Source organism: Xenopus laevis, chromosome 6L (genome assembly GCF_017654675.1).
Source record: "Xenopus laevis strain J_2021 chromosome 6L, Xenopus_laevis_v10.1, whole genome shotgun sequence".
NCBI classification, from domain to species: Eukaryota; Metazoa; Chordata; class Amphibia; order Anura; family Pipidae; genus Xenopus; species Xenopus laevis.
In genome coordinates this window covers 148,881,238-148,899,126 of record NC_054381.1, presented here as the reverse complement: position 1 = coordinate 148,899,126, position 17,889 = coordinate 148,881,238, and the positions used below count along the sequence as shown (strand labels likewise).

Genomic DNA, 17,889 nt, shown 5'->3' with positions numbered 1-17,889 from the left:
CAGCCTACACTTCCCCCTTTCACTTCAACTGCAAACAGCTCCAATCCAGGTGCAAGAACAATAGACTTCCTTTCAAAATAATGCGGAATGCTTTGGCATGAAGATGAAAGGAAATCCTAAATAAAGAAATAAGAATAATTTTCATTTAACTGATCCAGTGTCTAGAGCACTGCTTTCAAACTCTAGGATTGTCCCACTAGGGAGCCAAGAACTGAAAATAGCCATCTGGTAACCAATATTTGGGATGAGCCTAGATATCAGCAGTTGATGTGTGGGCAAAGCAAATTATGCTTCTTGTTTAAAGTATGGACTATATAGTATCTGTGACCCAGTGAGGATGAAAGGATGCTATTGAAGCAATACTGCACTCTATTAAAAAATAATCTTACATAGCTCCTCCAGCTGATTAAAATTAATGTTTTAACTACGTGTCTTCTTTTTTTGACCTTCAAGTCTATCTAATGACCAGCAGAGAAGATTGACTGCTCAGTGCTCCCCACTAAGATAACACAGATAGCACAGGCCAACAATTAAAAGACTTACACATTCCCATCTGGCTACAGCTAATGATTTGGGCTTGCCTGATCCAGTTGGCAGCCTGTTGGGCCATGCCTTGTTATTCCTTATCAGACATATACTGGAAGTTGCAGTTCCTCAGTACCTGCAGAGCTGAAGTTTAAATAATTCTGAAACATGCACAATGTACTTCTATAAATCATACAAGATAACTTACTTCTGTTTTTCCTGGTTTGGTTGCCATATTAAGAGGTGACATGCTGGCGTTGTGGAGGATGGCCTCTAAGCTACGTTTAGTACACAACTTTGCATATTTAATGACCAAATGATCATACATCTCGGTGACAAATTTGGTGTTTTCCTGTGAATTGTCCGCAATAGCGACCAAGGCGTGGAGAACTGTATTACCCCGTGAATCCTGACGACATAAGTCTGCCTTATTATGGGCATTCTCTATTAAATATTTCACAATATCAGGTTGGTTGGTACAAGCGGCAAGGGACAGGGGAAGTTCACCTAGAACAATAAACACAAAGATTTATGTACAATGTAGCTGAATGAAAATGTATTCTATCTTCCTAACGTTGTCCAGATGAAACATTCTCTCCGACTGTACAGTTACAATTATAGAGATTCTATTCCATTTTGCCTTTTTTATAAAGGCACAAATGATTAAAAAGATCATCCTGATTTATTTTTAGCAAACCTTTAAAATTGATTTTAGTAGCACTGGGGCTGAGATGTACACCACGTTGATGCAGTTCTCGCCAAGTCAACAATCAGATCTTCTTAATTTGTCCTCACCAATAGGTATATGGGCAGTTTTAGTTAGTCTCTCAGTCTGTGTTGTGCTCATTAGGTGGACAGATCCCATTTGTTTTACACTATTAGATGCCCAATGCATTTTCCTCTTTTCTGTATAAAAGGTATTACTGTTGAAAAAACTGTATATTTCATAGAAAACCGCTGCCAGCTTCTTCCAATGTTGTTAGACACCAAGACACAACAGGTTCCATAATAGAATAAGGGCTCTCCTGAGCCCCAACAGTAGCAGTTCCCATTGATTCCAATGGATGGCACTGGCCAGCGGGATATCAGGGGGATACAAGAAGGTGTTGTGATTGTTTCTTTGCAACCGTACTTTCCAAGACAAGGTTAAGATATACAAGAAAACCTTTTACCTACTCAGAATGATCTAAGTTTCAATAAATAAGATGCATTCTCATGGTTATGACATAACACTAACAGTAAGATCCTGGTGAGAACAAGAAAGAAGAGATTTAGATACAAGATGGACCTGTCTTACCAAAGTAGAAGTATCCCCCTTCATCCTTGGGTTGAAAGAAAAGTCCACAGGCCTGAGCATGAACATCAGCTCCCTTCTCTACCAGCAACTCAACATAATGTTTACAGCGCCTTTCAATTGCTATGTGAAGAGCAGTTTGGCCTGAAACACAATAACATTATAGACTGACCGACTGTTTAAAAAAGAAAAGAAAAACATTAAATACAGTATGTTCTATCGCTTTTCATGTTATATTAAACAAAGACTTCCCCCTATAGTGCTTCCTTACAAAATTATTTTCCACTAGTAGCAAGAAAATATTTCACCATTTGTCATGGCAATTTAAATACAACCTGTGACAGCACAGATGAGTCAGTTGCAAAACTCATTTACCAAACTCAATTGTGGCAAACTTTCCTGGCTATGTAATAGGAAACCAAAAGGAGATAAGCCTTACAGGGGTTATATTAATTTTTAACAATATTCATTCAAACTTCATATCATTTTGTGCCTCATTGTAGGGAAATACAAGTTTAGGTACAGTAAGTTAAAAAACAAGCAACACAATGTACATTCTTTCATACAATTGATTCTGAAGCTGGGTTCACATGGGAAGATGCAATTTGCCCAGTCTTTGAGTAAGACACATTAAGTCAACATTTGAAAAGAAGTAAGTGGGATGTAATGAAATTATGACCACCCCTACCTTTTATCCACCCACATCACAAATACCACAACCATGGCCAATGAGCACTCAATTAAACCCAAATGTGCCACTAAGAACGGTGCAGAAATGGCCAATGAGCACTCCATTAAACCCAGATATTCCAGGAAGATCAATGCAGAATGGCTAATGAGTACTCATTAAAACCCAGACATGCCAGTAGGATCACTGCAGAAATGGTCAATGAGCACTCCATTAAACCCAGACAGTCCAGTAAGATCAGTGCAGAAATAGCCAATGAGCACTCCATTAAACCCAGATATTTCAGTAAGATCACTGCAGAAATGGCCAATGAGCCCTCCATTAAACCCAGACATTCCAGTAACATCAGTGCAGAAATGGCCAATGAATACCCATTTAAACCTAGACATGCCAGTAAGATCAGTGCAGAAATAGCCAATGTGCACTCCATTAAACCCAGCCATTCCAGTAAGATCAGTGGCCAATGAACACTCTATTAAACATAGATATGCCAGTAAAATCACTGAAGAAATGGATAGTTAGAAAGCATTACCTACACTAACACAAGCAGAATACCACACACTTGTTTTTAATTCTCAATTCACCATGCTGCTTGTCTCTCTCTATCTCCCACTGCTTAGCTAAAATGCCTTTAGAAAGAACAGTGCAGAAATGGCCAATGAGCACTCCATTACACCCAGACATACCAGTAAGATCACTGCAGAAATGGCCAATTAACACTCCATTAATCCTAGATATGCCAGTAAAATCACTGAAGAAATAGATAGATTGAAAGCATTACCTACACTAACACAAGCAGAATACCACACGTTTGTTTTTATTTCCCAATTCTCCATGCTGCTCGTCTCTTTCTGTCTCCCACTGCCTAGCTAAAATGCCTTAAAATAAATTAAAGACTGGTCTACAGTGGAACGATATTTTTGATTTTCCTCATCTCACAGCAAGTTGCAAGCGGCTGGCTAAGAGTGGCTGGATACGGGTAGCGGGACTGCAGGTTCTGCAATAAAATTGGCCTGCAGAAATCAGGACAGTTGAATGGTATGCATTTTGGTAAATCCATTTGGCTCATGATCTTGCCAGTGTGTATTTCTGCACTGATGTTGCTGGAAGGAAATAGGGTTTTTTTGCTTGCAGATTGCAACCCCTTCCAGGGACAATTATTATTATTATTATTATTGAAAGTGGTTTATCTGCCTTAAAGTAAACTACAGCAGCACTGTGTTCCCATGAATAAGCACTTGGCTTGTCTGGACAGGTACATACCATAATAATACTTATCTTTGAATGGCAAGTTAATAAATTGCTGCAGATTGCAAGTTTTTTCAGCAATGTCGATTATCATTGGGATGGTGTCATTTTTGCCATCTTTCAGGTTCATTAAAGCTTTGGACAAACACGTCTTCCCAGAACACACCTCTGCATGGGAGACATATATTAATAAAAACAGTAAGTTTATGTTGGAATTTGTGCATCCCTGTGTGAGGAATATACTGATTGTGTATACATTTAAATTTGGTTATTGAGGATAGCTTGACTTGACTGAGAATAAGGTTTGATTTGCCCTGCTATGTTTATTGTTAGACACTACAATTCCTCCAGGCTAAACTCTGTAGGGAGTTTATTAATGAACAAAGCAGAACAGCCAAGCTGCCAATTCTGCCTCTTACCTAAAAATTCTTCATCTGTCAGCTGCTTCTTCTTATGCAACAAGAAAGGCAGGAGTCCCTCCATTTCTGCCGTGCAGCCTCTTGAGACAATATTAAAAAGGAGTTTCCTATCAAACTTTTTTATATCAGGGGGTAGGTCAGGACTTGCAGGGTCGGTCCTAGAACTTGAAAGAGAACAAACAAGGAAAAAAGTGATGTTCTTCTGTTTAAATCTTTCCTAAGCAGAAAAACATCAGAGCAGCCTCTTTCTTTCTCCTGACCACTTTCTTGACTACTTGGTGGTCAGACTGGTCAGAAAATGACCAGCAGGTGGCGCTGCTGTAAAATCATTGATATCAACAGTACATGTATACCTTAATATCTTGGAATAAAAAGAAAATAAATAATGAATGTAAATGACAAAAGTGCTTAGAATAGCACCCTCATCAATTTTAAATTAAATTTTAAAGGTTTACTTATTCTTTTAATGAGGCTTTCCATACCCTTTATTAGCATAATATGGCAATTAGCACAATCTGCTAGTTAGCTGCCTAAAACGTCAGTTTGTCTAGATCCTGCTGCAAGGATGCTATTAAGAATGGTGGTTCACCTAAAAAACAGCTCTGTAAGCCTCATCTTTCTGTTCAGGCCCTTTCCTATTCATATTCCAGTATCTTATTCAAAGGTGAACAACCCCTTTAATTCACTCAGAACTAGAGAGCACCCTTTTTATGATAAATATATTGCTTTAATAAAATACCAATATAAAGTTAAAATCATGCATCTGCTACCTAGGTGGCAATAAGGATATCTAAGTTTCTATTAAAAAATACCAGTGGCTCACTTCAGCCTTTTAATATTAATATAATATTTCAAATATTTTGGAGCTTTCTTGTTAACGTGTATCTGGATAACAGATCTCATACCTCTCAACTTGCCTCATTGCAGGAGTCTGCAGCGTTGAAATGTGGACTTAACTGAAGTGGTGTAACTAGAGAGCGCCCCCCCATTAAAAAAAATATTCAGAGGGGCCCAATGCCAACCTCCCGCCCACTTCCCGCCGTCTCCACCCACGCAGCGCTGGATTTCTTCTCCGGCCGCCCCTAGGCCGCGCAGTACGACCAGGCGGCCACGCGGTCCTAGCGCCCGCCTTCCCAGCGCGCCGGCGAAAAAACGCCGGCGCAGCTGGTGTAGTTGAACGGGGACGCGAACGTCCAGATAATGTGGCTGGGCGGCATGCCGCCTCTATTTTTTGCCGCCCTAGGCCCGGGCCTATGCGGCCTTATTGCAAATCCGGGCCTGCACCCACGCACTGCCTGACTCTGCCCATGTCTTGCCCCAACTCCCCCCATGTCCCGCCTCAACTTGCCTCCCCCATCCTCGCAAGTAAGAGAGCGGCTGGGGAGGAGGGGTTTTCTTATTAGCTGTAGAGGAAGCAGACCCCACAGTATATATATATATATATATATATATATATATATATATATATATATATATAACATTTCAATAGAACAGTAATGTGTAGATTCGATGCTGTTATAACATATCAATAAAAAATGACCAAGAAAGACAATAGACACTAAAATCACTACTTACCCATTTATGTTTTCCATAGAACGTTTTGTTTCTTCCTGATAGATGGTGTCCATGGGTATTGCACAGTTACACATGGGCATGGGGGGGGGCCCACTGAACCCCGTACCTCTTACATTTTCATTCAGGCTTTCATTCATTGTCGAGCCTTGGGAATCATCAATGCCTTTGTTCATAGAGGCATTAGATTCAAGGAGGTGCAAGGGTTCTGCCATATTTTAGATCTGATACTTTTATATGGAAAAAAAGGAAATGTTACAAATATTATATGTGCCATCATCCAACACAAAACATGAGTATGTAATAGGAATTATTCATTAAAGGAGAAGGAAAGTCTGTTTGCACTTGGGGGTGCCAAATGTTAGTGATTGTATTGACTTACCTGAAACCCCAGGCTGGTGTTCCTATCAGCAGAAAACTGCACGGGGCCGGGGTTTTTCTAGTAAGCACCACGGAGAGATCCTCTTCCGACTTCTTCTTGCTTCAAATTACCCTGAGCAAACGCATACGCAGTAGAACGAAATAGCCAACCATTTAGTTAAAGTTCTGTTTTTTGCTCTACTGCACATGCGTAAACGCGAGAAGAAAGAGAAAGCAGGAATAAGATCGATCTGTGGTGCGCACTGGTATAACCCTGGGCTGGTGCAGTTTTTGCTGATAGGAACACCAGCCTGGTAAGTCAACACAATCACTTGGGGTGCCTAATATTTGGCACCCCCAAGTGCAAACAGACTTTCCTTCTCCTTTAATATTATAATGATGTAAATGTATAATACTGATCAGTCATCATTGTTCCTTTTCATTCCATACCCTTGCGGCCTATCACCTTCCGGCTATTGAATTTTCTCTCCCAAAACCAGTGAATAACATATTAACCAGCTCAACTGAAATTCCAGCCCTTTGGCTACACACTAATTGGGCATCAGAAGACTCAGTGTTCAGCTTGTGGCCCTCTGATCCCCCTATATATTTTTATACAGTTATCTTATCTCCCCTAAAGGACCTCTAGTGTAACCAGTCCCAACTTGGCCAGCCTTTCCATATAAATGAGACCTTCCATACCCTCCATCCATCTATTATCTGTTGGCTTAGTTGCTCTTCTTTGGACTTCTTTATTTCTCTACTTCAGGAGTGGCAACTATTTATAATGAAAAGCATAAAGCATGCTAAAAGAGAATTACTTTAAATGTTCTGAATGAAAATATAACAATTAGGGATGGGCGAATTTTTTCTCCTTGTTTCACAGGAAAAATGACGCCCATAGACGTGTATGGCGGCGTGCGTCAAAAAAATTTCGCCGTGCGTCAAAAAAATTCCGCTGCGCGACAAAATGTTTTTGACGCGCATAGACTTTAATAGGCGTCTGCGACATTTCGCCGGCGGCGAATTTTTTGGAGAAACAAAACAGGTTAAATTCGCCCATCCCTAATAATCATCATACGTAGCCGATCAATTAATTTGACCAAAAATATATCGGAAATATTTTTCTTGAGCCACAATTTTGTGATATTCTGTGCGTCACTCACTATCACCTGACAGGAAGTAATCAGGTTCTAACATCAGATGAAGGAAGACACAACTCAATTCCATTCAATGGTTGATATAACCTAGCATGTGTGTCTGTCTTTGGTTTGTGTGTGTGCGAGCAGTGCCTCAAACGAGCAGGAAGGACAGACTTAAGCACTAAAAATGGCAGTGGTAGTGTTTCAATAAGGCATAGCCCAATGTTACATAAATTATACATATATTTGTCATAAAGGACTTTTGTATAAGAAATTGTGTTTTATACATGGACTCTTAGATTTTATGTGATATAAATTTTGAGAGACCTGCAATGTTCAGGGGTTATAGCTTCTCTTGAAATACTTCCCTCCTTACAGCACAATGTTGGTATTATACTTCTTTATAAATGCATTTTATTCTGCAATCCGTCTCTATACATATGTAACGTATAATATTTTTTTTTAGTTTTATAATGCAGTAACTTTGAAATGGTCCACAGTTAGGAGGGTGAGGGAAACATTCAAAGCTCTAAAGGATCATTGGAGAACAAAAATAAATGCTTGTAGGCCCTGCAAAAACAACAGCTATTTGTTTCACCTGTGGTTTCATATACTGAAAATAGGTAATAATAACTAATGAAGTAAACAAGGATCCAGGACCTGATGGTATTCATCCCAGAGTACTCAAAGAGCTCAGATCTGTGATGGCCAAAATACATTTTAAACGCTATCATTCCTGTTTCAACCGGAAATAGGCCTGTTAGTTCAACAATACTATAAGTTTATGTCAGTACACTTTTAGGTGGAATAGATCTTACCAGATAAATGTAAACTTCCTCCTATGGGAAAGTGAGCAGAAGCCTAGACCCTGGGATAGCAGTGTATGTGATCTACTTAGTCTATGCTAAAGCAGTGGTACCACACAGAAGATTACTGGTTGAATTAAAAAATATTGACCTGGAACATAATATTTGTACTGGGACAGAGAACTGTCTGAATGATAGATTACAAAGTGTTGGTAAATTGAACAATTTTCTAGTTGGACAAGTGTTGTTATTGAAGTACCACAGGTATCTGTTCTTGGCCATTTGCTTGTTACTTTGTTTATTAAGAACCTTGCGGTTGGCATTGTAAGCCCTGTCATTACATATAGTTCTATGCAGGATAAGTTCCATGCAGGATGCAAGAGATATTTAACTAAACTGGAAAACTGGGCTGCATTTTGGCTTCTGGGGTTCAGTTTTGACAAGTGCTCAGTTATTCCCTTTGATAGAAATAATATACATGTGAATTATACACTACATGGTTATGTGTTGGGTTTATCCTTAGCTGAGACAGATCTGGGGATTTCTGTGGACAACAAACTGTGTAACTCTAGGTAGTAACATTCAGTGGCTACTAAAGCAAATAATGCACCGTCTTGCCTTAAAACCAGCATTAACTCATGGGATTAAAACTTAATTTGTCTTATTTATAGATTCCTGGTAAGGCCTCACCTTTGTAGGCTGTGCATTTTTGGGCCCTAGTCCTTAAGAAGGACATTAATAAGCTGGAAAAAAAATGCAGGGTACATGCAACTAATGTAGGTGAAAGGAATGAAACAAATAAACTATTATAATTATAAACATCAATTTATAAAGCACCAACATATTAAACAACACTGTATATACACTGAACAAACAGATGGTATTCAAAAACTAACATAAAAAGGGGGACATTGTGATGGCATGTTCTATTGATGCCTTTTAAGAGTGCTAAAGCCCTGTATAAAGTGGAATAAAAATGTCTAAGATTCAGTTCTGGAAATCTGGATCAATGAATTTTCTGGGAGAGCAGCATCAGGCCTTGGGTATTGGCTCTTATCAGAAACTGAAGACAAGGCAGTAGAATAAAGAAGGTCCAGATAAGGGGAGTTATTCCCTTTCTTTTGGGTGTTAAGCTTTTGAAGAAATAATATTTAAACTTAAAATACATCACTATCATATCTAAGAAGCATTAGTGAAGGATTGTGCAACCAAAAAACAGGAACTGGTTTTACATTTATTAGTATGAAGTACCTTGGAATATTCAGCAGACTTTGTAAATGAAGCTGTGGTTTAAGGCTTTTGTGCCTGCACTTGGAACCACTGTACAGGGTACAGGGACACGGAGTGGATTTTGGTGACAAATCCCCTTCATGTGGCACAGTCGTTGCTGGTGCAGGCACAGAAGAGCATAGGGCTCCATCTGTGTTTATCCATAGGCTGGAAATCAGCCCATTGTCGCCGTAGCTTTAGGGAAAATATGGAGCCAGTGGTGTAACTTCAGATTCCAGGGCCCCCCTGCAAAAAAAATTTCAGGGCCCCCTCTGCACAAAATAGTGGGAGAATTTCATGTATAATATCCCCAGAACTCATAGAAGGATGCATTACATTGAAAGCAAAGTTCAAGTCCAATTCCTTACCAGTTATCTCCCTATGCTGAGACGGAAGGAGGGGGGGTCACTGAGCCACCAATTTGCCTTTTAGCAAGTCCATAGCCCAGCTTACAGAGCCAGTGCGGACGGGAAATTCAAATCATGAGTCTGTCACCGCTTGGCTCTTCTACTGCTCCTTTTATAAGAGGAGGTGGGGAAATGTAGCCTGCAATCGGCCTGAGCAGGGTATCTGAGGACATCCCGCATTGTCAGGGAACAGCAGTTTTTCTGCCCAAAACCTGACACACTTATGGGTACCAGAACCAATGCAGGACTCTAGTATGAGGTCCAGCATAATTTCTTCACTCCCCACCCACCAACTGCAGCCAGCTATAGAACTGATCCCTGTATCAATATGAATGTTCAAATTAGGTAAATTATTAAATTATGTAGCTGCTATTAGCAGCTCCACGTGCCTTCACCAGGTCACTGGATTGGAGTAATGTTTGCTGACCTTAACAGAACAAACCTACTTGATTTTTTCTGCCTGACCAACAGTATTACCCCCACAAAACAGGTGAGCATATTCCTTCTGGACTTACGCCCTGCCACTGACTTGAATAGAGAAAAAACAACTTATTGCAAGTTGACACCTCATAAATCTATTATGATGTAGCAGTACATCTTTTCTGTATGGCTCATTCTAGAGCAGCAATGTGATGAATACCATGACTGTGTGTATATCCATTCGATACACGCACAAACGCACACTAGGCACAGAAATGTGCTTTCTGGGTCTTTTATTTTTTTACCTCATCTGTTTATCCTTATATACCTGTCAAAACAATGAGCAGAACTGCACACCAAAATTTTTTGTCAATATTGACGTCACAGGCAGCGAAGTGACATCCCGGCACATGCGCATTTGGTCGCCTGAAGTCTCTGAATGGTCACCTGGCATGCTCTGATGAGGTCATTGAATCTCACAGAGCATCTGAATAATGTTATAGGCTACTAAAGTGTAGGTGGATCTCACCATTTACAACTGGTTGTTGCGCCTGTGGATTGAAGTGTCGATTGAAGTGGACGATTGACAAGAAAAAATCTAGAAAAATAGTAGGGCTGGGCAGAAACGCTTATCAAATACAGTATAAACCTGTGACCAATTAGATACACGCATTGTAAAACACACACTTTCTCCCCCCCCCCAGGAAGTTCAAAAGCAGGAGACTCTGGCTCTGTCTCTGGATGAAGATCCGATCCATGCCAGACCTGCATCATCAATCACAGTGTGCGCTCTTTAAAAAAAAATTTTGTGCGGTACAAAATGTTACCTCAACTCACACGCTGCCGCAGGTCTGGCATGGATGGGATCTTCAGCCAGAGACAGTTTGACTCCTGCTTCTGAACTTCCTGTGTGGGGGAGGAAGTAGAAAAATTACTCACAGCTTGTCCTGGCCTTCATGGTGTGGGGTACAGGCTCAATTGGATGAAATTAGCCTAAGGCCGGCACTTCCCTCAGAGGTCCCGATTGGCCGCATCATGTTCTAAATTGCTCCCTGAAGGTTGCGCATACTACAGAGGAAGCAGGCCCGCCGGGCCCCCTGAACCCCCGGGCCCCCCTGCGACTGCAGGGTCTGCTTCCTCTGTAGTTACGCCACTCTATGGAGCACTTTTTAGTTCAGGGTCAAGTCAGGGTTTTTTTAATGAATAAATGTAAATGGTGATTGGAATAATAAATGACTGCAGAGAACTGCATCCAGAAAGAGCCTTTAGATAAAACTATTTAAAGGCATTGTTCACCTTTGAATTAACTTTTAGTATGATTTGGAAAGTGATATTCTAAAGACAATTTGAATTGGTTTTACATTTTTATAATTTGAGTTTGTTTTAGTTTAGCTTTTCATTCAGCAGCTCTCCAGTTTGCTATTTCAGCTGTCTGGTTGCTAGGGTCCAAATTAAGAGACTCAAATATGAAGAGGAGAGGGTCTGAATAGATGAGTAATAAAAAGTCACAACTAGAATATATTTGTAGCCTTACAGAACATTTGTTTTTTTAGATGGGATCAGGAAAGAAATCTGGAAAGAGCCAGAAGAAGAAGGCAAATAATTCAAATACTATAAAAAATAAATAATGAAGACCAAATGAAAAGTTGATTATAATTCACTAAGTCACTCTATAAAAAACTAAAAGCCAAAATTCATTTCACTGTGGCAAATCATCACTTGTGGAAAGTGAGAAATTATAAACCTTAGGGTGAACATTCCTAATTTGAAGGGCTGCAACAAGGTTAGCAAGCCATGGAACGCTGCTTTGTGACCAATGATAATCTGTACTTAGTGATGCCATTTCTATCACAACTTACATATTATAATAAATTATGAGGCATAATAAAAGTCACCCATAAAGTTCCATGACCTGTATTAAAACACTTGGACTTCAGCCTTTATAGGGTCGTGGAACCCCCTCGGTGACTCGTAATATCAGGGGTACATTATTCACTACTAATACTAATTACTAATAAAAGAGCCACGACTATGCTGTAAATGATAGTAATGTCATCAGTTGTAATTGGTACTTAGTGATGTAATATGTGTCACATGACTGACTTAAACTGGTATGTTCTGGTATGTACTGGTATCTCAAAGCTCCATGAACCGTATAAAAGCACTCGACCTTCTACCTTGTACTTGTATGTGGTCATGGAACTCAATGACTACTAATAACCTTATCATACACATATCTTGTAAAGTATATCCTTATAAACAGTGACTAGTGATGTCATCAGTTATAAACGGTGACTAGTGATGTCATTGCTATCACATGACTCACTGAAACTTGTGTATTATAATAAATAAAGTACCCCCTGTTGCAAAATATGAGGATATTAGAAGTTACCTCCGAGTTCCATGACCTGTATAAAAATACTCAGCCTTATGTTTTTCTATGGTCATGAAACTCCTCAGTAATTTATAATATCCTTATAATTTACTTTATTCACTATATATTTAAAACAACACTTAGGGGCAAATTTATCAAGGGTTGAATTTCGAGGTGATGGGAGTTTTTTTAAACTCCCATGACCTCAAAATTCGAATAAAAAAGACCAATCGAAATTTATTAAAAAAACCAACGTTTTTAACTTCGGGTGAATAGGCTATATTCGAATCGAAGTTTTACCACATTCGATCAAATTCGAATCGAAGGATTTGCCCCATAAAAACATCGATTTATCCACCAAATGACTCCAAATGTTTTCTAGGAGGTCCCCCATAGGCTAAAACAGCAATTCGGCAGGTTTTAGATGGTGAATGGACGAAGTCAACATTTTAAAGAGAAAGTACATGTAAATTTCAATATTCAAATAGTCTAATTTTTTAAAATCCAAGTCGAATTTTGGATTATTCGATAGTCAAATTACACTAAAAATAGCTAGAAATTTTAATTTTTAAATTAGAATTTTCACTTCGACCCCTGATAAATCTTCCCCTAATTGCTCTACTTTATCTGATGAACACTTCTGTAATTGAAAATGTACACCTTTCCACTACAGACTTTCCCCTTTGGGCTTACCTGCATTCAAGCAGAGAGCAAGGTCCACTGAATTGTCAGCTTCAGGGCAGGTAATAAGCAGATGGATCCTCAACCCCTTGTTGTGCTTCTGACTGCAGCCTCCTGCAACTCTCAGCTCAGATCTCTTTAGGACTTTCAAAAATGTGTGAAACACTATTTATTGGTCTAGTTTTCAGTTCTCCAAAATCTTTATGAAGCAACAGGAACTGAACTCAATCACATATGTCTGATGTTGGCACACGTACTTAATCTGTAGGCGTGTGTGTGAGCAATTCTTTGAGTGCACAGTATGTGGACATGTCAGTCTCTACTGGAACCAGTATAACCAGTATTTGTTGTTTATTCTCCAAATATCAGGTGTAGGTTAAATGATTTCACTTGAAGGGGCTGATTTCCAATTGGACCACTTGTTTGGATATTATGCACAGTTGTGTGTACTGGTTTTGTTCTCAGTGTGCAGGGCTCTGTTGGGGTGGGGGCACTTTGGTATCCATGCCTCGGATCTAGAGATATATGGACATCTTTGGACTAACTGTGTATGGGACCTATTTGTCTGATCAACGAGCAGCTGCATGTAAAAAATGCCTGTATCTTTTTACATTGTAGTTTGGGGATTCACTGTTTCCGGGGTCCCCCCTGTCCCAGTCATGGCCCTTCTCTCACCAGTTGCAGGCCCCCCATCCCAGTCATGGCCCTCCTTGTCCCAGTCACAGGCCCCCCACCCCAGTCATGGCCCTCCTCGCCCCTGTTGCAGTCATGGCCCTCCTCACCCCAGTTGCAGGCCCCCCAGTCATGGCCCTCCTCACCCCAGTTGCAGGCCCCCCAGTAATTGTAATGTTTCTGATTGTTAGGTTCCTTCTGTATACACCACCATCATCAGTTTCCACCAGGTATGATCTTGGAGTTTGTAACTTAAAAGTCACATATCCTGGTTGCCATTTTCCTCCAGGCTTTTGCATCATGACCCGATCTCCCTCCTGCAGGACAGATAATGGCCTAGCACCTCTGTTCTGCAGTTTTGGGCTCACAAGAGCTGATGGTTTATATGTGGTAGTAATTGATTGTGTGTCATGGGTAGTGTGGAGCGCATACGGCGGCTCATTAGGAGTTGAGCTGGTGACCCAATTCCATCAATTGGTGTGTTTCTGTATTCCAGTATGGCAACGTAGGGATCTCCACCACTTTGTTTTGCCTTTGAGAGCAGATGCTTAACAGTCTGAACTGGTTTCACAATCTGTCCATTTGATTGTGGATAGTTTGGACTAGAAGTTGTGTGCTGAAAGTCATAGGCTTTAGTGAATCGTGCAAACTCTGCTGATGCAAACTGGGGGCCATTATCTGACACAAACTCATCTGGAATTCCATGTCTGGCAAATATTGCTTTTAGTTTTTCTATGACATTAGAAGTAGAAGTGTTTTTTAAACATTCTAGTTCAAAGAATCGACTGTAATAATCCACTGCAAGAATCTAGTTTGCATTGTCTAACACAAATAGATCTGAAGCCACTTTTTGCCATGGTCTTGATGGCACACCATGCGGAATCATTGGTTCTTTGCTGTTTGCTGCACGATGTTGTAAACAAAGTGGACACGTTAGTACAATATTTTCTATTTGTGCATTCATACCTGGCTAGTAGAATATATCTCATGCTCTGGTTTTACATTTTTCAGCTCCCATGTGTCCTTGATGTATTTGTTTAATCAGTTCTTTACTCATGGATTTTGGTACTACCAGCCTGTCACCTTTGCAGATGATGTTGTCCAAAAGAACCAGTTCGAGGAAATTCCAAAACTCTGCTGCTGCTGCTGCTGGAGGACAGGCATGTTTTGACCTTGGCCATCCATTTAATATGACTTTCCTCACTGCTGCTAGTTGAGGGTCCTCCACAGTTGCACTTCTGAGCTGTTTCATTTTCTGGTCTGAAATGGGAAGACTTGACATAACTAAATGTACTTGTGTTTCAAAAACCTCTTCTGTAGAACTTTTTTCATGAAGGGGTAATCTGCTTAGGGTATCTGCAACAGGAATCATGTTTCCTGGTTTGTATATCACCTGAATGTTATACTTTTGCAGACGCAACATCATCCTTTCTAGACTGGCTGGGGCAGATGCAAGGCTCTTTTCCATGATTATTTCCAAAGGCTTGTGATCTGATTCCACAGTCACTTTCCGACCATAGATATACTGATGAAAACGTTCATATCCAAATACAATTGCATACATCTCCTTTTCTATTTGGGCATAATTCACTTCTGTGTCTGTGAGTGACTTGGATGCAAAGACAACAGGTTTCCCTTCCTGCAGCAGTACTGCTCCAAGGCCTTGTTTGGATGCATCCACTTGAACTGTTACCTCCTTCTTAGTGTCATAATATTTTAAAGTTCCAGCATTGGATATGACCTGTTTCATTTTGTTAAAGGAACAGTAACACCAAAAACTGAAAGTGTTTTAAAGTAATGAAAATATCATGGAGTGTTGCCCGGCACTAGTAAAACTGATCTGTTCACTTCAGAAACACTACTATAGTTCATATAAACAAGCTTTTGAGTAGCAATGGCCGAAATTGAAAAACGGCTATATGGCACAGGATAAGTAATGGATAACAGATAACACCATTATGTTCTACAGAAATTATCTGCTGTGTAACTTGAGCCTTTTCTCCTTTGAATGACTGCCCCCATTGCTACACAGCAGCTTGTTTATATAAACAATAGTAGTGTTTCTGAAGCAAACACAGCAGTTTTACTAGTGCAGGGCAACACTGCATTATATTTTTATTACTTTAAAACAATTACATTTTTTGATGTTACTGGTCCTTTAAATGCCTCATTCTGCTGAGATCCCCATTGAAAATCAGTGTGTTTCTTTAAAAGTTCTCTTAGAGGTGACGGAACATCAGCAAGATGTGGAGTGAATTTTGCCAGGTAATTGGCAAGTCCTAAAACCGTTTCAAGTTCTGACCGACTGTCAGGTGGTCTCATATTAGCTATTGCTGCAATTTTGTTTGGATCAGGCTTTAGGCCTTCCACTGACAGGATATTGTTACTCAGAGTACATTTGTCCACATTGAATTTAACTCCTTTTTCCCTGGACCTCTGAAGCATGGCTTTTAAGTTGGAATCATGTTCTTCCAGAGTTTTACCATGAAACCGGAAGGTCATCCACATAAGCAGCAACAACCTTAAGATCTGCATATGTTTCATCGTAAAGCGGTACCTTCCTTGTGGTGTGTTAAATGTTGTTAACATAGAATTTTCCTGGTCTAATTTTATTTGCCAGTACCCTGACCTGGCATCTAGGACACTAAAATACTTTGCTCCTGCTGGTCTGCTAGTAATGTCTTCTAGGGTAGGCTCTCGATTCGCTGCTTTGTTTAGGTCCCTGGATCTAGACAAATCCTTAGTTCTCCCGTGCGAGGTTTTTCTACTATGACCATTGAATTTTCCCATTCAGTGGGCTCATCAACTTTAACAATGACACCCAGTTTTTGCATTCCCTCAATCTCTTTGGAAAGTCTTTCCTTAAGGGCCACTGGGACTCTGCGAGGAGCATGTACAGTTTGACTGATTGTTTTATCCACCTGAATTTTGTACTCCCCAGAAAAATGTCCAAGTCTATGGAAGACATCTTTGTATTCGTTAAGAATATCACAACAATTTTTATCAGGTGTCCTTTATTCTGTGAATCTACCACAGACAGTACCAACTGAATTAGCTTTAAATCCAGACAGGCCCTGAGCCCCAAAACAGGATTAGCCATAGTCTTGACAACATAAAATTGCAGCTTCTGTTTATTATCTTTATAGTTACAATCCAAAGTGCAAATACCTTTCACATCTAGTTGTTCTCTACCATATCCATACAGCTTGTGTTTTTCTGAGTGGTTCTGAAAACCTTTTCTGTTGAAATATATTTAAAGGTATCACATTTACTTGTGCACCTGTATCCAGTTTGAATCTTACCAGTGAATGTTTGCTTCCTACTCCTATTTCAGTGAAAACCTGGTCAGGACGATCTTTTGCAATTGCATTTATGGATACAGATCGGCTAGTTGTAGTTACCATTTCTATGGATAAGTCAGCAAAAGACTATTTAATAGCTTCTTTCCAAGAGCTGTCAGACTAACTGCAATTGAGTCCTACGGATAAGAAAGAAGAAACCTTCAAGAATCACCTACGCCAACTAACTAAATGGTCTAATTTGCACTCCCTGCACTTTACATTTACTTTTTATTAATCTGATACTCTGTATTTCCCTATCCCACATACATTGTAAACATTAATATATTGTAAAATCAATATGTGTCTCACTGCACTGTGCTGCAAAAGAAATTCCTAGGAACTCCTGGTACAAAAGGCAATAAATAACTACTTGACTTGACTTGACACGAATCATCATTTGAAACTAAATCATATCCAGCAAACCTGTGTTTTACACATTCTAGCAAAGTGATTGTTCTTTTTACATTTGTGGCATGTCTGGCCTTTTGCAGGACAATTTTGCACTGTGTGTGATCTCCCACATCTGCTGCATTTATTTTGTGAGTTTTTTTTCTGCATTTTTATTTGTATGTGGCTGTTTGTAGGGATTGGAAGTTTTGCTCACATGATGTACTTTATCTGAGGCTGCCATTACTTTTAGTTGTGCTGAGCTGCTTCATAAGATCTTGCAA

General features: G+C 39.8%; 1 protein-coding gene across 3 annotated transcripts in view; it reads right to left on the bottom strand.

Annotated features, from left to right (window-relative positions):
- The window catches only part of trpv4l.2.L (transient receptor potential cation channel, subfamily V, member 4 like, gene 2 L homeolog), a 28,521-nt gene extending 15,105 nt beyond the window's left edge, over nt 1–13,416 (bottom strand). Inside the window, exons 1-7 of one of the 3 annotated variants that reach the window (XM_041566620.1) lie at nt 13,218–13,416; nt 10,978–11,056; nt 5,750–5,976; nt 4,175–4,338; nt 3,771–3,923; nt 1,823–1,963; nt 734–1,032 (exon numbers count right to left, since the gene is read on the bottom strand). In XM_041566620.1, the coding sequence (XP_041422554.1) occupies nt 734–1,032; nt 1,823–1,963; nt 3,771–3,923; nt 4,175–4,338; nt 5,750–5,961 (969 nt within the window). In that variant the 5' untranslated portion in view covers nt 5,962–5,976; nt 10,978–11,056; nt 13,218–13,416. The other 2 variants (XM_018268226.2, XM_041566621.1) reach the window with 2 other exon arrangements.
- Nucleotides 13,417–17,889: the final 4,473 nt, after the last annotated feature.